Source organism: Scylla paramamosain, chromosome 28 (assembly GCF_035594125.1).
Source record: "Scylla paramamosain isolate STU-SP2022 chromosome 28, ASM3559412v1, whole genome shotgun sequence".
Taxonomy (NCBI): Eukaryota; Metazoa; Arthropoda; class Malacostraca; order Decapoda; family Portunidae; genus Scylla; species Scylla paramamosain.
In genome coordinates this window covers 15,156,105-15,176,630 of record NC_087178.1, presented here as the reverse complement: position 1 = coordinate 15,176,630, position 20,526 = coordinate 15,156,105, and the positions used below count along the sequence as shown (strand labels likewise).

Sequence of the window (20,526 nt, the reverse complement as noted above, 5' to 3'; positions counted from 1 at the left end):
CTTTAAACGTACTTTTATTTTCCTGTTGGGTTACTATTGCCCTCCGTAAACAACAAGATAATCTGAAATATGTTCGTCCCTCTAATCATTTAGTAGTAATAATTGACAATACGCAGTTTTACTTGAATAAATGCGATGCTCTTTTGTTTGTGCTCGGGAAGGTTATTGGCAGACCTTCTCCTTTATAACTACGGTGAGGAAACGTCAGAGAACCTGGACGTGTGGGAAGTATTTAGCCGTTTTTAAGTCCACTTTGTGCTGCCGTGCCCGAGTCTAGGTCACCTGGTAGAAAATAAAGTCCCTCAACAACACCCGAGACCCTCCATTGCTTTGATAAACACGTCCAGGGGCATAAAAATGGTACATATTCTTGGAGATCGTCTGCAGTGTTGAGGAGAAACCACCACTTAACAGCTCAAGGAAAGGAAAAGAAAGGTAATTTACGTGGCTTTGAGTCATGTGTTAGTAAATATTTCTTGCTAATGTGGCATGGAAATCATTGCCTCTTTACCCATTTTATCCACTTCGCCTATTTCATCTTAACCTAAATAAATGAGTGGGGTCATTATATCTGACGTAAGTGTACCCAACCCTCCCGTCACTCAATGTAGGTTGCCAACACCCTAATTGGGCACAGTGAGTAAAGTTGACCCCGTGCTGGTGATTCTATGTACCAGTAGAATATGTGGTGGTTTGATGGTAGGTGTCAAAAGTGTTACGTGATGGAAGAAGAGCGTCATGGAGAAGTGTTAAGGTGTGGCGGTGTGTGGGAGCTCACCGTGCGCCTTGTTAATGAAGTGTGTTCATAGTCTTTACTACCGATACTTGCGACTTTTCAGGTATTCCAGGATGTAGATATGTTACTTATTGCCGTAAATCTTACACCATTTGGTTGATGTATATGTCTTTAAAGGAAACTTGAATATAGATCAAATGGAGTGGTGGGGACAGAAACCAGTAGGGATTTGTGTAGAGGACAAACAGGGATAAAACAGCAGTTTCTTACAGGATGTTCATCTGATGTTCAGGATCTGATGATGCATGGATGCATTGAGCTTCAGCTCAGCCCACAAATCTCTTACATAAGCAATAGAAATAACTGTTTGTATGTTTTGTAGACATATATCACACACTCAGAGGATCCAATTTGTTGTCAGTGTACAGAGGGGTACTCGTCATACAATGTATGTGACTTGTGACCAATGCGTTATCTGACAAAAAAAAATTTTAGATTTATTTATTTATTTTTGCTTACAATGACTGGTTTGGCATACGACCAACTTGTCACTGGGGTGAGTGCAAACTTACCATATTGGATGGCTTCTAAGATGTGTCTTTTTTCCAAAAAAAGTCTCAGAAAATGAGCCTGTGTCTTGTAAGGCCAAGGTTCAGCTTTTGGGCAGTGGCTAAGTCTGTGGCAACGTAGACCCCAAACATCTTTACACATGGAAACAAAATGATGATCGCTTCTACATCATAAAAAAACTATTCTTTTTTGCAGTTTAGCAATGCATACGGTTGTACTTACTGGTAATTCACATAAAATAACACCAATCAGGAAGAAATTAAGTGACGATGCTTACATTGCATATACCAAAACAAAATTTTGGTTGGTTACTCACCAAACCTGGCGACACACGCAAGATTCGCTGTGTTCCTTAGTATGATGCCATTATTCCTTAAGGTAAGACACACCGTACGACTGATATTGTGTCTACCTTTTAACATTCTTACCTTGCATACATATTCAACAAAACTTGAAGCTAATGAGAAACTATTGCTTTTTCAGAAAATAGTTTACTACCTAACAAAACAGATTTTATAAGTGAAGAGAGCATCACAAGGTAGGGCAGCTTGTTGTGATGGTCTATACTGAATATTTCAAATGAAAATACATTGTAGAGACTAAGGTAAATCTATTTTCACACATCCTTATGCTTTGAAAATGTACTAAAATATTATACCTAGAATTACATGTAGAATGATGATAAAAAATATGTGATGTACAAACTTTATTATCCCTCTGGGCTCAGACATTGTCATTTGCTACACCATATTTGTTTACATCTCACAGCAGGACTAGTCTAAGGACCAGTGTTGGTAGTTACTAGCAGATATTAAAGTTTTTAAATGTTCAATATTGGGATCCAGTAAGAATCTGATTAGTACATCTGAGAGGGCTTCAAATGTCAGGTGAAACCCTTCACTTCATATTCAAAGCTTAAACTCACTTATTTATTTATTTATTTATTTATTTATATTTATTTTATTTATTTATTTATTTATTTATTTATTTATTTATTTATTTATTTATTTATTTATTTTATTTTATTTTATTGTTTTCCAAATGCCTGCCAAAACTGGTGTGTGTCTTATAAGCCCATGTGTCTTCTAAGCTGTCAAATACAGTATAATATTTTTGGACATCATTGGTAGATTTGCCACTGGTAAACATTATGTTGTGCAATGCAGGAAAAAAAATACTTTGCTTAAATGTGTTTTACTGCACTTTTAAGCTACAATTTTTATTTACTAATTTTTTTTTTATTTTATTATTTTATTTTATTTATTTATTTATTTATTTATTTACTTATTTATCTATTTATTTATTTATTGATAATAATATCGTACCATCTCACTTTTTTTTTGCTTTTGATGGGAATTTTGGAATGGTTTGTTGCTGTAAACCAAGTTCACCATTGTATTGAGGTTATGTTTGGTTGAGGGACTTCATTGATCTTTGATGTTTTGTCAGACTGCACATGACTTGTCTCACCAAGCTGTGCCATCTGTCTCATGGACTGGGATGAGGTGGTCTTAGTGGGCAATCTCAAGCAGTTCTGTCATTACAATTAATTGCTTATAAGTTTATTAATTAAAACTCCTTCAGAATTTATCAGGTAATGGAAATATGATATTCTGAATTTTTAAGGATCATTTCTTTTGAGAAAAGTTACATTTGGAGACAAATTTCAGCATTACTTAGCATTACTTAGTTATATTTACTTCTGCAAAAAATGCAAATAAATGTACTGCCAACTTTTTATTTATTTTTTTGTATCAGTCAAATAATTTTTTATATTTTTATTCCGGTTATTTCTAATCTTTAAAAGAGGCATGAGAAATGATACCACTGTGCCATTCTACCTGCCAATCTGCTTAAGTATTTTTAATAATTTTGTGATTTTACTGGCTCAGTCAAGAAGTGCTTTATATTAATGATATATCAATGAATTAGGATCATACCCTTACCCAGCAAATTCTGTTTGTTATTGTTAAGGAAAAAGTGATTAAGACATGTGCTAGAAAAATAAGAAACATTATGTGTAATTTTTTTGTTTACCTGTGATGACACACTCAATTCTTATGAAGATCAAAGTGACTGGAAGTATCACAAAACAGTGTAAGTGATTGGAGTTCACTGGACTGTTGTGAATTTTTTTTATTTAAACCTTTTTGTGACAAATGTGATGGCATCTAATAATGTTTCTCATGCTTTGCATATAAACTGTGATGAACCGTGTGACTAACCAGGGATTATCAAAGTGTCTAAAAGTTACATTACTAAGGTGTTGAGGTAAAGTTGTGTTGGCTTTGTTCAATTTATTAGCTGTGTATGGGAAAGAAAAGCAAAACCAGTGACACATTATTCTTGAAGGACTTCCACTACATTGTTGTGCCACAGGCTGACCACAACATAAATGAAAATGAGATTGTAGCCATTTTTTTTCTTTTTTTATGTAAGGACACTGGCCAAGGGCCAGGTGGAAATACAGAAGCAGGCAGGGAGTTCCAGAGTTTACCAGAGAAAGGGATGAATGATTGAGAGTACTGGTTAACTCTTGCATTAGAGGGGTGGACAGAATAGGGGTGAGAGAAAGAAGAAAGTCTTGTGCAGCGAGGCCGCGGGAGGAAGGGAGTCATGCAGTTAGCAAGATCAGAAGAGCGGTTGGCATGAAAATAGTGGTAGAAGACAGCTAGAGATACAACATTGCAGCGGTGAGAGAGAGGCTGAAGACAGTCAGTTAGAGGAGAGGAGTTGATGAGACGAAAAGCTTTTGATTCTACCCTGTCTAGAAGAGCAGTATGAGTGGAACCCCCCCCCCACCCCCCGACATGTGAAGCATACTCCATACATGGACGGATAAGGCCCTTCTACAGAAGCTAGCTGGGAGGGGTCAGAAAAACTGGCGGAGACATCTCACAATGCCTAACTTCATAGAAGCTGTTTTAGCTAGAGATGAGATGTTAAGTTTCCAGTTCAGATTATAAGTAAAGGACAGACCAAGTATGTTCAGTGTAGAAGAGGGGGACAGTTAAGTGTCATTGAAGAAGAGGAGATAGTTGTCTGGAAGGTTGTGTCGAGTTGATAGATGGAGGAATTGAGTTTTTGAGGCATTGAACAATACCAAGTTTGCTCTGCCCCAATCATAAATTTTAGAAATTTCCCTGTGTGAAATGTTTACCTCCTGAAGGGTTGGACATTTATGAAAAGACGTGGAAAAGTGCAGGGTGGTATCATCCGTGTAGGAGTGGATAGGACAAGAAGTTTGGTTTAGAAGATCATTAATGAATAATAAGAAGAGAGTGGGTGACAGGACAGAACTCTTGAGGAATACCACTGTTAATAGATTTAGGAGAAGAACAGTGACCGTCTACCACAGCAGCAATAGAATGGTCCGAAAGGAAACTTGAGATGAAGTTACAGAGAGGAGAGAAGCCGTAGGAGGATAGTTTGGAAATCAAAGCTTTGTGCCAGACTCTATCAAAAGCTTTTGATATGTCCAAGGCAACAGCAAAAGTTTCACCAAAATCTCTAAAAGAGGATGACCAAGAATCAGTAAGGTAAGCCAGAAGATCACCAGTAGAGTGGCCTTGACGGAACTCATACTGGCGATCAGATAGAAGGTTGTGAAGTGATAGATGTTTAAGAATCTTCCTGTTGAGGATAGATTCAAAAACTTTAGATAGGCAGGAAATTAAAGCAATAGAACAGTAGTTTGAGGGATTAGAACAGTCAACCTTTTTAGGAACAGGTTGAATGTAGGCAAACTTCCAGCAAGAAAGAAAGGTAGATGTTGACAGACAGAGCTGAAAGAGTTTGACTAGGCAAGGTGCAAGCACGGAGGCACAGTTTCAGAGAACAATAGGAGGCATCCCATCAGGTCCATAAGCCCTCTGAAAGTTTAGGCCAGCGAGGGCATGGAAAACATCATTGCAAAGAATCTTAATAGGTGGCATGAAGTAGTAAGAGGGTGGAGGAGAGGGAGGAACAAGCCCAGAATCATCCAAGGTAGAGTTTTTAGCAAAGGTTTGAGTGAAGAGTTCAGCTTTAGAAATAGATGTGATAGCAGTGGTGCCATCTGGTTGAAACAGAAGAGGGAAAGAAGAAACAAAGTTATTGGAGATATTTTTGGCTAGCTGCCAGAAGTCACGAGGGGAGTTAGATCTTGAAAGGTTTTGACACTTTCTGTTAATGAAGTAGTTTTTGGCTAGTTGGAAAACAGACTTGGCATGGTTCCGGGCAGAAATATAAAGTGCATGAGATTCTGGTGATGGAAGGCTTAAGTACCTTTTGTGGGCCACCTCTCTATCATGTATAGCACGAGAACAAGCTGTGTTAAACCAAAGTTTGGAAGGTTTAGGTCGAGAAAAAGAGCGAGGAATGTACGCCTCCATGCCAGACACTGTCACCTCTGTTATGCACTCAGCACACAAAGATGGGTCTCTGACATGGAAGCAGTAGTCATTCCAAGGAAAATCAGCAAAATACCTCCTCAGGTCCCCCTAACTAGCAGTGGCAAAACGCCAGAGGCACCTTCACTTAGGGGGATCCTGAGGAGGGATTGGAGCAATAGGACAAGATACAGATATGAGATTGTAATCGGAGGAGCCCAACGGAGAAGAAAGGGTGACAGCATAAGCAGAAGGATTAGAGGTCAGGAAAAGAGATTGTAATCAGAGAAGCCCAACGGAGAAGAAAGGGTGACATCATAAGCAGAAGGATTAGAGGTCAGGAAAAGGTCAAGAATGTTGGGCATATCTCCAAGACGGTCGGGAATACGAGCAGGCTGTTGCACCAATTGCTCTAGGTCGTGGAGGATAGCAAAGTTGTAGGCTAGTTCACCAGGATGGTCAGTGAAGGGAGAGGAAAGCCAAAGCTGGTGGTGAACATTGAAGTCTCCAAGAATGGAGATCTCTGCAAAAGGGAAGAGTGTCAGAATGTGCTCCACTTTGGAAGTTAAGTAGTCAAAGAATTTCTTAAAGTCAGAGAAGTTAGGTGAGAGGTATACAGCACAGATAAATTGAGTTTGAGAGTGACTCTGTAGTTGTAGCCAGATGTTGGAAAATTCAGAAGATTCAAGAGCGTGGGCACGAGAGCAGGTTAAGTCACTGCGCACATAAACGCAGCATCCTGCTTTGGATTGAAAATGAGGATAGAGAAAGTAGGAGAGAACAGAAAAGGGACTACTGTCAGTTGCCTCAGACACCTGAGTTTCAGTGAGGAAAAGAAGATGAGGTTTAGAAGAGGAGAGGTGGTGTTCTACAGATTGAAAATTAGATCTTAGACTGCGAATGTTACAGAAGTTAATGAAGAAAAAGTTGAGGGAGGTGTCAAGACACTTAGGGTCGTTGACAGAAAGGCAGTCCGACCTGGGGACATTTATGGTCCCCTCCCCAAATGGGGACTCCGAGGCTGGTGTAGGAGTCACCATTATGATTTTAAAATTTTTGAGTGTAGGGTGTGTGTGTGTTATTAGGTGCTTGTAGTTTTGTGTGGAGGAAGAGAGTTGTCTTTAGAGGGCAGGCTGTGACTGCCCCCATGTGTTGTGAGACACAAAGGGAAACGTTCAGTGAGGTCACAGCTGGGTTTAATGATAAGTTCACAGCACCCCCTGAACAGTGCTTTAGACCTCACTGGGAGTAATTATCATTTCGGCAGGTGTCTACTGCCTCCTCCTTATCTTGAATAGACGCTGTTTCAGTAAAGAAAAGTCAGCATTCCAAATGGTAGTGTACCCTAATTAGTGATGTCATGAAAATTGCTAACTCCATAAATTTTTCTTCTTTGAGAGTATGATAGACCTGAAAATATATAAAGACCAGAAAATGTATGATTTTATCTTACCAGCTGCTGCCAAATAATTAAGAATAATTTATCATCTAAGAAAAAAAATTGCTATCCAGAGGAAAATTGCAAATAATTATTATTCAGCTTGTAAGTTATTGATTGCAGCTCAAGTTGAATATGAATAATAGATATACCTGTATATGTATACACTGTTACTTGTATCTGACAGGGTTTAGTTCTTACAACACATGCTGTATTTGTGTATTGGATCAATTTTCCCTATAAGAATGTTAAGAAATATGGAGTTGTGTTCCTGTACCCTCCAGACCACCCCTAGCTTTTTTCTGAGGTTATTATTAGGTTTCCCAAAGCCCTAAAAATGCACAGATAGGCCATTTCTGCCTATTTTAAAACACTACTTACTCATACCATTGTCTAAATGAATGTTAAAACTAAATGTTCCTCAAAAGTCAGTAACATGACATTTGACTACTATGTAGGTAGACAAAAAAATGAAATATAGTCAGAAAACATTCATATTTACTTTTATTTACTGTTTTACCATTACAAAATAGGCACAGATACAGGGCAAAAATACATTCCCATCAAAAGTATATGAAGCATGTGTCACTGAACAGGTCATTGCGGGCAGTTTGACTGGCATTGGTGGCCAAGTGTCATATCAATGAGTCAAAACCCTGTCCTTAGTCCAGAATGGGTATAAATTAATAAGCATGATATTAGTGAAATGTCATCTATTTGTGTGTCATCGATTAAGGTTTGCCTGTGTATGTACAAAAACAATGAACTTTTAATAATTGTTTTTGTATATAGGCTAAATGAATTTTGCTTATTGACTTGGATAATATAGATAATATTTTTACACTTGGCCTTGGCAAGTGAGAAATAATTTTTACTTCTTATATAACTTATTTACTCACCATAGTGATTAAAATGCTGGTAACTTTCAGGCCTGGATGACAGTCTTTAATGCCACCCCCTTAGTAAAGACTTCAGGAACTTTTCTCTTTAGATTCATAAAATTAAGTGTTCAAGCTTTAAAATGATGTGCAGTTTGTATATTTTTGAACAATTCAGTGTATAGAATGACTTGCTAGAACATTATAGGGAAGAAATAAAGCAATACCAGATTGTGTTTGAAGAGGAATGTACTTTTATAAATTTACCTTATATAGAACATAATTATTTTTGAAGAAATCCCTCTAATTCTTGAGGAGCTTCTTTGTCATTATGTACCCTTATTTTTATAATTAAAGTTAAAAAAATTAGTTATACTATGCCAAGTTTCAAAAGTCAAGCTTGCAGTCAGTGAAGTTCATGAAGTGAGCATTTTTTTTTCTTTTTTTTTTTTTTGCATTATAAAAAAAAAAAATTATATTTCATCCATTTATATAATTTTCATGAGAAGTGTGCTGGTGTGTCAAATGTTAATGTGAGTCAAATGTTAATGTTCATAGATGGATGAAGGGATGATAAATGTACAACAGATTATTGTAAAACACATCTGGCTGGGGTCATTTTACTCCAGGCACCCAATTCAAACTTTGAAGTGCTTAAGAACCATTAAGATGCGAGACTAAAATGAGGGGGAATGTTTGTGAGTGTGTTTACAAGTGAGAGTAAGTATGGCACGTCTTGGCTACCCACCTTTGCAGTGTGTCAGTCTGGTATATAGAGATAGATTGCTGTACTGTAAAGTAGCTGCCAAGAATTGATATGTTTAGTTACCTTGATATTGTAATGTTTTCTATCATATCTTAAATAAACTACAGTTTTGCATTTGCCAGATTTAGCCAAATATATTGACCATGTAAATTACCATGGTTCTTGTTGCTTGTCTTTAATTATCGATTTATTTCATTCATCTTGTTTATTTTTCGTTTTCTTTTGAAAGCAAAATTTAGTATTCATTTATCAATTTTAATGTATTATTACTGTTGTAATTATCAGTTTATTTTTATTATTCACACTGGGCTGTGATATTTCACTGCTTGCTTTGCAATATTTATCTGCATGTTTTGCATCCTGTGGCAAACATTACCAATGACAGTTTGTACAGTATTGCTGTAAAAAGCATTTGATAAATAGTTTGGATGATAAGAAAGCTCGATGGTGATGCAGCAGCTTAACTTGTGAACCATTGTCTCTTTCCTTCTTTCAGCCAGTGTAGCAATGGCTAAGAGCATCACCAAGGAGGGGGATGCCTTGGATGGTCTGGAGAGCGACATGGGAGCCCTCCTTACCTCTGAGAATTACATCATTGTTGACATCGGAGCAAACCTCACCAACAAGAAGTTCACCAGGGACCTAGACTCTGTGGTGGGCAGAGCTCGAGATGCAGGTGAGAGGCTGTTGTGCATCACTATTCAAAATTCAGATGATATTGAAAAAGCTTGAGCACATTGGATACACCTTGAACACATTGAATGCATGTGGTCTTGATAGCAGTGATAAAGTCATTTCATGATATGAAACTAGGCTAGTACAGATTTAAAAACTTTTTTGTGAATGAGAAGATATTGACTAAGTTGGATATTGCAGGAGTTCATAAGATCATGGTAACGGGCACGACAGTACAGAGCAGCAAGGAAGCACTCCGCCTGACTCGCCTCTTCCCAGAAACTCTGTACTCAACTGCAGGTCGGTCTCTAGACTAATTGCATTTGTAAGATTGTTACTCTCTCTGTTTTATGATAAATGCAGAAGGTAACTTGGGTTGAGGACCTGCTCTCAAACAATGTCACAGTTATATTAATGATCTTAGTAGTCTTGTTAGAATAAGCTAACACAAAATCTTCAAACAATATTGCATGTAAAGAATGAAAATGCTTTAACATGTAAGAAGCCAGGCAGTAAATGTATAATGTTTTAAATATGAGGTGTCTTATGGACAAGGGGTGAATGTGCCAACCCCATCAAAACTGAGTTGTGTGTGTTTCCGCTAGGTGGAAGCACTGAAAATCTCATGGTGAAGAACGTTTTTCAATTTTGACCCATTTGGGCTTAGAATTTTAGGTTCAATCTCACCTGTATTCCACACATGGGACAGTGAAAAAGTTATGGGATTTCATAGCATGAGGGGTGGCTGTTGATGTGTAGCTCAGCCAGTGGGCAAGTGGTTACCTCTGTCCAAGTTAAAGGGCTGTCTCTCAGCCAAACAGAGATGTGCAAGCACCCCTGCTATTCATCCCACCAAGCACATGAGTGAATCCTGGCTTTGTTTAGTGTTTACACTCTGCATTGTTTTGTGGATTATGAGTGAATTACTCAGTGCTGTGGCAAGTAATACAAGTAATACATTGCTGCACATGCCTTCATGCAAGAAAATGCTTGAGACTTGGCTTAAGTACCAGAAAAAGTCCGAAAGAGACATTGGTGAGGTCTATATTATTAACACTTTATTTAATGCCTATTGGGCATTGAAAAAGCAATGACCTCCAGTCACCATATATTAATGCCAGGGTGCACACAAAAGAAATTGCAAGGCCTAGAGTGAAGGAGAGGAAAATTATCGGAATTTTTGGCTGAAATTTTTACAGTATCTCATTTTCATTGACAACTAATACAGGAATGAATTTCAAGTAGATTGGACAGTAATTACATAGTATATGCTGGAAAAACACCAATACATATTTTACTTTTATTTTATTTTTTTCTGATGTATAAATTTATGTTTTCCAGAGAATTCTAATGATATGTAATAACAAGTTATTCTGTAATCTATGTTTGCCACCTTCACCTAACTTTAAGTGCTCATAACTCGAAAGTAAGAAATTGATGCATTAACTTTTTGTCCACGAGACATCTCATATTAATTAAATGATAAATAGAAGCCAGCATTTTGTGGATCAGTTTCTTTTGTTTTGCCTGTGTATGGATTGAATGTTGTTGAGGCCACGAAGCTAACATGAATCACTAATATCATGCTTGAACTTGATGATTTGTTAGTAATATTAACCTCTTGGATTTTAAGATTTTCTTTCATTTGTAAACTTAACCACAGTATAGCTTGATAATTTTTATGCTTAACTGGTACTGTTGAAAGTTGTAAAGATAAAGTTAATCTTGGTGTGAAGAGTTTAACATCTTGTGCTTGTCCATCATTTACAGCCATGCATCATTAATGCTTGTTTGACATAATTCCCCTACATATCTGCCATGGACAGAGAGAGAGAGAGAGAGAGAGAGAGAGAGAGAGAGAGAGAGAGAGAGAGAGAGAGAGAGAGAGAGAGAGAGAGAGAGAGAGAGAGAGAGAGAGAGAGATATGCTTTGTACACATTCCAAGAGTGCATCCTTCCAATCCTAACATTTTTCTTACAAGCCACTATAGTAGAGGTAGAGGGAAGAATGAAGAAGTTAATGGAGGAGGAAGGAGTTATTGAAGGAGGGGCAGTGAGGTAGAGGAAGAGGGAGACAATAGAAGCAGCCAGGGATGAGGGAACATGAGGTAGGTGGAGTACTAACACTTTCTCTTCAGCTAATGTTTAGTGGAATGTCTCAGTGTTTTAAAACATACTGTTATAAAGTTTTCAGCTTTGTCAGTTTCAGTTGCTTATAATCATAATGTGTGACAATGAAAGAAAATGAAGCTATTAAGACACCAAATGTCTTTTTCTGTTATTGCATTGACACTTTAAATGGGTGGCACTGTGAACAAATATTCTGAAGGTGTTTGCAAATGTTTAATGCAGATTTGTCAGTATGGAAGAATAATTCATCATGAAACCTTTAAGTGTGCTTAGACTGAGTGATTAGATCAGTGAAATTTAAAATATTAATTCTATTGACCTAAAGATATAACTAGGTAAGAGTGAAATATACTGGTACTTCTAAACCAGTTTTGATTTTATTTGTTGTGAAATGTCAGATCACAATTCCTTTTTCAGAATGAATCTGTCATTTACAAGTTATATAAGTAAGCAAATTTTAATTAAGTGTTAGGGATGAAGTAATGACATATGTACTAGATTAAGTGGGCCTATAAGGAGTTTCTTGCTGGTTACAATGTCACCAGTCACTTCATAGATTACCAAATTGCATTTAGCTCATGCTGCTAGAAAATAGTTAAACCATTTAGTAATATTAGGTAAATGGTGCTTTGCCAATTTTTTAAGTTGTTTAATTATTTGAAAAGAATAAAATTGGCTTAAAGTTGCTATTGTAGATGTGCATGATTGTTGTCACTTAAGGAGCTGAATGTTTGCAGGATCTTAACCAAAAAGAGAGTTTAAGGTGTGGAATTGGAAATTAGGAAGAAACAAAATGGTAATCATTACTTTATTATATCATTGCTGGTACAGGTTGTTGTTTTATGAAAATTGAATATATTATGAAAGCTTCTGGATGGAGTTCTTAATGTTATATTTGTGTGTGTGTGCATGTGTGAGAGAGTGCATAGGCACCTTGGTTAATACCCATTCATGGAAGGGATGTCTACCTGGTAGGCAAATATAGACATCAATGATTGCAATAGTACATATTATTCATAATTTGCTTCTTGAGACTAGTGATGAACTTGGATTAGATGATAGTGTAACATTTGAAATTTGTTATAATGAGGAAATTTTGATGTGATATTGTGCAAGCATTGAAATCTATGACACACTTGTTGATTGTCTGTCCAGTCTTTTCACTTCTGTAATACATGCTTACAAATTTTCTGTCCAGTGTTTCCACTTCTGTAATACATGCTTACAAATTTTAAGTGCTAATCGTAATCATACTGAGCCCTGAAAGAAGATGCCCCCTTAATCACTCTGATTTACTGCTGCTCCTGATGGTAAACTGATCATCTAAACATTTCCACTTGCAGGTGTACACCCTCATGAAGCAAAGTCTTGGGATGAGGAAACAGAAGAGGCTCTTAGAGAAATACTGGCCAACCATGAAGTGGTGGCTGTGGGCGAGTGTGGACTGGACTTTAACCGAAACTTTTCCCCTCAAGAAACTCAGTTGGAGGTATTCCAGAAGCAGGTGAGTTATTGGGCAGGTCAGGTATTGCTTCGTTATTCAAGTACAAGTTGAGGTGACCTGAACAAAAGTTACTCTGAAAATTATGTTGCGGCACATTTTCTTTATTATGTCAAAAGATGGTAGTTTTCTCCTTGAAATAACCAGTTTGGTGTCTGAAATATAATGGTTACCTCAGGAGCAAGCTAGATCATCCATCCATTGTCACCAGCCAACCAGGTACAAGTTTAAGTTGTAGTGAATTTAATCACCAAGAGTCTAGATGTGTGTATGTATGGGAACAGTACTTGCTAGTAAGTAAACAAAACTTGTTGGTAGTGACTTGTCAGATATGGTGCATTTCCCGTGTATTTACGGTTTCATTCAGTTGTGTGATAAACAGGGAATTTTGAATGTCACTGAAAATTAATACTGTATTAATAATAATAAATTGTTACTTTCTTTTGCAGAATTTCCATCACATTACAGTAAAATCCCTCTTATCCAGCATCAACGGGACCGCCGACATGCCGGATACTTGAATTGAAGTGAAATTATGTCCACAATCACCACCCTACACTCATGCATCTTACCATAACAAAGATCAGCTGATCTTAATCAGCAGCTGATCTGATCAGCTGCTTAAGTGTAAGAGCACAACATGCTTCCTCTTTTCTACAACTTTAGGCATGATGAAGGCGTCAGGCAATAAACAGTGCACACGCGGGACTGAGTCACTGAGTAAACACAGTGCAGTGGGCCGTGGGTGGTGCGAAGCAGTGCGCTCTGGTGGCGAGGGGACAAAGTATGCCTCGCACGGGAATTTTAATCACTTTTATGAGTACACATTGATTTTTTATTTATTTTAAGGCTCGTGGAAAAATGTGCCAGATACTTGAAGCTGCCGGATACTCGAATGCCGGATGAGAGGGATTTTACTGTATAAGATAGATACCAAAAAAAATTGAGTGGCATTGTACACTATTGATAAAACCAGTTTTCTTACTACTATATGAGGAAAATTCAACAAGTTTAACAATTTTTAATTTAGTTTCTCAGTGGTAAAGTTTTTTATTTTAGTGTTTTGTTTTATATGACTAGCATTAAAATATAATCAAAATTCACTTTTACACACACACACACACACTACTTTTCCTTATCCATATATTTAAGTGCTCTCAAAAACTTTCACAACCAGGACCTAGGATCATTGTTTTGTGTGTTTTACACCTACCATTTCACAGTAACAAAAAAATGTAGGCAATATTTTATTTTATAAAAATATAACATCATATTATGGAGGAGGTAAAGAGCAGTCTTCATGACATCAGACAAAATTGTGGGAATGGTAAGTATTATGAATTTGTTAAAAGTTGAGTGGAGTTTTTAGTCTTGAATATTTTCAGGTCTCTCTAGCCTGCAGCCTGAAGAAGCCCCTCTTTATACACGAACGAGATGCCCACACTGAGGTACTGGAGGTGCTTAGGAAGTACAAGGATCGCCTTCCTCCTGTTGTGATCCACTGTTTCACTGGAGATGCTTCCCAGGCTGCTGCATACCTCAAGGAAGGCTGCTATATTGGTCTTACAGGTGATGCTGCAGATTTGCTGTAATGAGCAGAATAAATATGAGCTGCAAAGAAAAGACGAGTAATTTTAAGAGAAGAGCAATTGTGGTACTGTGAGACTGTGCCATGTGTCATGAGTCATGATAAAGAAATGAGGGAGGTTGTTGTGAGTGACTTGTGCATACTGTGAGTCTGTAGTGTAGAGAGAGAGAGAGAGAGAGAGAGAGAGAGAGAGAGAGAGAGAGAGAGAGAGAGAGATTCCCTAAACGGGTAACAAGCCCTGTACCACAAATGATGGTGTTAGGGGGGATGTGGATCTATTAATTTGATATTTGTTTTTTTTTTTTTTTTTTTTTATGCATAATTCCGTTTATAGCAAGGGCTTACGAAAACTTCATTCATTGCCCACATGGCATTATTATTACATACGCTTGTCACTTTAGCTGCTGTTAACTTTGTCATGCACAGTCTGGTTGAGTGGACTTTGAGCAATAGATCTTTGATGATTTTGGCATAAGTGACCCATCCCATAATAGTTTTGTGAGGGAGTGTTTGCCATGCTCAGTCTGGTTGAATGGGCTTTGAGCTAGATCCTTGGTGATCATGGCATAAGTGACCCATCCCATAGCAGTCTTGTGAGGGAGTGTCCTGTTGTACATTTTTCTGAATGTAAGCATACTCTATCTAGTCACCAGCTGTTTCCACATCCCCACAGCAAACATCACTAGAGAAACAGTGACTTAATGCCAGTAAGTATCAGTGATGAGTGGTGAATAGATGGACACTCACCAGAATATCTCAAAGTTACCACATCAAATGTTTTATCCTATAGCTACCACCACTATTCTTGTACATGTGAGAGATTTGTAGGCTGGTGAGTGTCCACCTGTTCACCACTTGGCACTGATACTCACTGGCACTAAGTTACTGTCTCTGGGTTATGATCGCTGTAGGGATGTGGAAACAAGATGGTGACTCGAGTATGCTTGCATTTGGAAAAATGTACAACAGGGCACTCCATCACAAACCCCAAGAATCTGTTGCTCAGTGCCCACCCAACCAGACTGAGCATGTCAATGTTAACAGCTGCTAAAATGAGAAATGTATTATTCCCAAACAAACATTATAACCAGAGTAATATCTGGTTATAATGATGCCATGTAGTGAATGAATAAAGCATCTATGACTAGAGTCAATGCTTCCTAATTATTTTTCATAACTCTTTTCATGTATCCATTTTTCAGGCTATGTATGGAAAGACAAGTCTGAGGATGGTGTGCGACGAATTTTGGAAGATGGCATAGTTCCTCTGGATCGACTCCTGGTGGAGACTGACTCCCCTTTTATGTATCCCAACACTAGAGCATCTAAACTTCCTCCTTATGTCAAAGAAGCTCTCACAGAAAGGTAAGATAAAAATATTCTAATACACAACGTTGGTTGCCATGAACTGAATTCCTACTTTTCCTTGCCCTTTGGATGTCTCATACATATGTTCAAGAAACTGTATTACTTAAAAAATCAGCATACCAGGCTGAAATACCCAAGATATCCCATTAATGTGGGTTACCTAAGATTATGATCGTTCTAATAAGAATAGAAGGTTTGCTTACCTGCCTTTATTGTGTTGCTTCAGATCTTTGACGTTTCTTCACCGTTACTGCACCTTCCAACGAAATGAACCGTGCTCTCTGCCGGTAACCATCGAGATGATTGCTGCCTACATGAAGAAAAAGTCTGATCAGGTAGCTCTTCAAACGACATTTAATGCCTTAAAAGTATTTGGCTTAACCACTTGAATTTTTTAGGTGGATGGAATTACCTATTCTGAACTTATGCATACTTTGTGTACTCAAAATCTTTGGATGTTAGTGTCAGTCAGTGTATAATTTACTGTCACTCATTTTAAAGAATTAAATTGTTAAGATTTTATTTCAGTTAATGTTGTGTATTGTTAATGTCAACACATCTTCTGTAGTTATAATACAGAACTATGTTTAGGTGTTTGGTTTTCTCCATTAGAATCATGACAGGCTGCAGGTGAGCAGTATTGTTGATATGCTGCTGCTTTAGAGATTTTATTCATGTATAGCCAACTCATCATGGCAAGTCAGTAGCAAATGTTTAGTGTGTGCTTTTTTTTTTTTTTTTGTACTGGAATTGTTGAAAAGGCAAACTTTGGCAGACAACTCAAGCTAGCAAAAGAATAATAATAGATTTTCATTAAAGTAACATGTGGTTTTTGAGTGGAAAAAATCATACCTGTATGTGTATACGGTGCTTCCTAGAATGTGGTGATGAGTTGCCAAGTATTGCAGCAAATGGCCAGCCAGTCTTGCCCTGTGAGGGAGCAATAGAACAATATGGTGTTAGCCACTAATGAAACAATGCAGTTCCCTACACACTAGTTAATTAATGTGCTAACATGTTTCTTGATGGCAGATCATTTAACCAAATGATAGTGAGTGTAGTTTGCAGGGATTGTGGCTCATGCAGCAAACTTGAAGGCTGAAGCCACATCCAGGAGTGTTTTTGGCTCCACCCAAATGTGGTGCTTATTATAAAGGCTTTGAAGGTTTGTGTCTGATATCTTTTTTGTTTTGTTTTTTTAGTATTTTTACACTTGAAATTGTAATTTCTGAAAATTAATAGCTGTTGGTGTTCTATCCATCCAGGTTGTACTTTAGCCATGTTTAATTCAAGATTTACTACAAACATTAACACTGGAGGAAATGTTTCTTCCAAAGACACTTTCAGTGAAATATATTTGTCAGACCAATTCTCACCTCACCTCTAATGTGAGGTTTGCAAATAATGTAAAAGATGAGCTTTCAAGGCACATGCATAATAACTCGACATCGTATGCTTCTTAGATTAAAAATGTTCCTTTGCGGTTGAATTGCAGTGAAATAACTTGATATTATGTCATTTTTCTCCTACTTGAAATACACAGATTAAGTTCTAGTTCTTGATATAGAGAAAAATAGATGGCAAGAATGATTATTCATATAACCCAGCATGGGACAAGATATAACATTGAGTCATTCAACTTCTTACTCTGATAAGAATACTCAGCTTCACAGAATTCAAGTCCATTGAATGCAAACTTAACTCTGCTGCATTATCATATCTTGACATTTGATGCAGGACAAACAACCTTTTGGAATGTTTCTAAAAATATATCTAACCTTGGATGATATCAGTCTATCAATCATCATCATTATTCAGACACCATATATCCCTCGTGGGGTGGCTCTGATAGGTTTCTACAGGGCAGCAGCTGACCACCTCACAAGGGGAAATCAAGATGATTGTGACCACAGCAACCCCAGACAGCAGGAATTTGTGTTGTGGTTATATTAACAACAATCAATTGGTGCTCAATGGCTCATTGGGCTGAGATACTTCTATGTCCTGAACCAAAATCAGGAACTATCACATGAGCTATCACTTTGCACCAGAGCTGCCTATAACCAGATCCATCATGAGTACAGTACCAAGGAAATCTTTATCACCCACAACAAACATGGTGTCTTGATAATCTTTTCTCAACTCATTATGGGGGCTCATAACTTTCTCAAGAGCCCCTAGCTATAATTACTCCACCATCCTGACAGCTTTTTTTCTGGATGATGATCAAAGGGTAGTCTCTAAAACTAGCTCATGACTCATGAAGGAACAAGGTATAAAAATGTGGAGAATTGTGCCATCTGTGTGCTTCATATCCAGCTTGAGCATAGCAGTATGCTGTAGGAAAGGGCTGTGTCCCATGATGCAGATTTCTCAGCAATTATTCATTATTGCAACTTTAGTTCAACAAGACTTGATGATGGCATCCATTAGTGCAGCTGCCAAAGCTGTCTTCCATCATCTCTAAGAAAACACTAAAACTGTGGTGCCCACACTTTTCATACTGAAATTCTGTTGTGGAAATTTGAGTATGCTCGGATGGGCCTTCACTTTATTAGTGGATTTCTTCATGCTTGATACCAACAAAATTGGAAGGCATAGTGGATTCAAGCAGGGAGGTATTTTCTCCTTCACTGCAAGCAGTGACAACATTACAAGCAAGCTGTTGTGGTGCATCGTGGTGTGTGTTCCGTCCTGAGGGACAGGGAGACCCTCAACCTAGAGCCACTTCAAGGCAGTATTTGAGACAACTAATTTTTTATTTATTTATTTTTTTATTGTTAGACTATTATATGTATTTATTTGTTAGTTATTGATAAGGTTTATGTTTTCACCACTGAAACAAGTAAATGGAGAATTGTTAAATTCATAGGATATTAAGAGTAACCACACTTGAAACATTTTGTGAGGCCTCATGAGCTTTGGAATTTATATAAAATGTGGATTTGAGAAGTGGCCTTTGTACACTAGTTTAATTATATATATATACATGTCAATGTTAGCTTCACACATCAATGAATGCAACAAATGTGATAATGATGGTGCTTCGTGTTGGTTTTCACTGCACTGGATAAATTGATAAGTTGATATCACAGTGCCTTGAGAAAATTTTTTAGCAGTATTACAATTAAGAGCTTTGTACTGTACAGGTGTTTGTAAATAATTTGTATGGAACTATTTGAGAAAGTCTCAACTCAAAATTCATTATTAGGTTTCATTTTTCTGATAGTTATGGTATTTGTGCATTTGAAGGGTTACTCCTTTTTGAAACCCAACTCTAGTCCTTGTTTACCTAAGATATTTTTTACATCTCTCAACATCAGAAGACTCTCCATGTGTGAGTGTCTTCTCAGTGTTGTCCAGCTTTCTCTCATGTCCTGTCTGTGCTCGCCCAAGGCTCCAAATGCTCCCAAGGTGAACACTTGGGTAGGTTTAGGGGCAGGTTTTGGGAGGGTCAACTTAACAATGCACTTAAGCATCTCTTAACAATTCCCTTCTACTGATACATGACACTTTTTATATCATTTTTATTTTTATGCAATGACCTGCCATTCCATGTTTTGTGCACTTGTGTTTGTGTAAAATGTCGCCATGTATGTTTATTTGGTCTATTTTAGGGGAGTAGATGAACCATATTTATGTATTTAATGCATCTACTGATTCTATTTATTTTCCAATACCTTTTTTCATTAATTGTTTGTTTATGTCCTTGCTTCAGCTCAGTGATACAATCAGATGCTTAAAAAGTGCTAGATCACCATTTCATCATCAAATAAATTTTCCCAAACTTGATAAATTGGTGAAAACTGAATCTTGCTTTATTTGCGTGAAAACCATGTAATGTTCCAGACTATGCTAAGCCATTCAAGATTTATTGGAAATTATACCTGAATTCCAGATGTCTGGATTCCAGTTGTGAAGAGGTTCATTGCATTGTACATGTTTGTGGACCACTTCTGTAAATAAAATGTGTATTTTTATTCTTCTTGATTTTATCCTTTGAGATAAATTTTGGCTTTAACATATTTAATGGAGCACTACAAAGTATAAAATGTAGGTTTTCTACTAGACATAATTATTTGTTATAAAATGTTTGGAAACTTGCTCTGGACTGAGAGCTTGGAAAACACTGTAGTAATAGTCACTGAAGAAGGGGACTTCAGTCATTAAAAGAAAAAAAATAGCAATAATAATACCTAATAATAATAATAATAATAATAATAGAATAAAAAAGATAATTGCACTAGTCTACACTTTGCAAAGCTAATACAGAGGTGCTCATAAACTGAAAAACAAGACCAGCAGAATTCTGGAGTGGCCTCATCAACTAGGTCGGAAAAAATCAGAAAAAGGAATACTTAACCGCTATTTGTGTTTTTAGTGACTAATTACCGCACTCTTTACTCTAATCCCTTCAAAATTATGAAACGACTCAGAAAAAAACATAGGTAAAAAACGAGTAAAAGTACCGGAAGACCTCAAAAAAGCAAAGCTACAGAAAAGTCAG

General features: G+C 37.2%; 1 protein-coding gene and 1 long non-coding RNA gene across 7 annotated transcripts in view; one reads left to right on the top strand and one right to left on the bottom strand.

The window, feature by feature from the left end:
• Nucleotides 1-174: 174 nt before the first annotated feature.
• LOC135114987 (3'-5' ssDNA/RNA exonuclease TatD-like) lies at nt 175-19,999 on the top strand. Its single transcript, XM_064031359.1, has 7 exons — nt 175-435; nt 9,255-9,434; nt 9,635-9,733; nt 12,906-13,066; nt 14,449-14,632; nt 15,854-16,016; nt 16,246-19,999. The coding sequence occupies exons 2-7, from the start codon at nt 9,266-9,268 to the stop codon at nt 16,406-16,408; spliced, it is 939 nt and encodes a 312-aa protein (XP_063887429.1). The 5' UTR covers nt 175-435; nt 9,255-9,265; the 3' UTR covers nt 16,409-19,999.
• Nucleotides 14,206-20,526, bottom strand: part of LOC135114989 (uncharacterized) — a 91,477-nt gene continuing 85,156 nt past the window's right edge. For 5 of the 6 annotated variants that reach the window (XR_010275746.1, XR_010275747.1, XR_010275744.1 and 2 more), the window contains 4 exons: nt 19,907-19,975; nt 16,872-16,949; nt 16,223-16,329; nt 14,206-14,649 (listed from right to left, as the gene is read on the bottom strand). This is a non-coding gene — a long non-coding RNA (uncharacterized LOC135114989). The remainder of the gene's footprint in view (nt 14,650-16,222; nt 16,330-16,871; nt 16,950-19,906; nt 19,976-20,526) is intronic. The other variant, XR_010275745.1, reaches the window with a different exon arrangement.

Excerpts from the sequence above, each read along its gene's own strand:
- LOC135114987 (XM_064031359.1), top strand. The coding sequence starts at position 9,266 with ATGGCTAAGAGCATCACCAAGGAGGGGGATGCCTTGGATGGTCTGGAG. Across the intron at positions 9,435-9,634 it reads GGGCAGAGCTCGAGATGCAG|GAGTTCATAAGATCATGGTA; the intron begins GTGAGAGGCTGT and ends TGGATATTGCAG. Across the intron at positions 9,734-12,905 it reads AACTCTGTACTCAACTGCAG|GTGTACACCCTCATGAAGCA; the intron begins GTCGGTCTCTAG and ends TTCCACTTGCAG.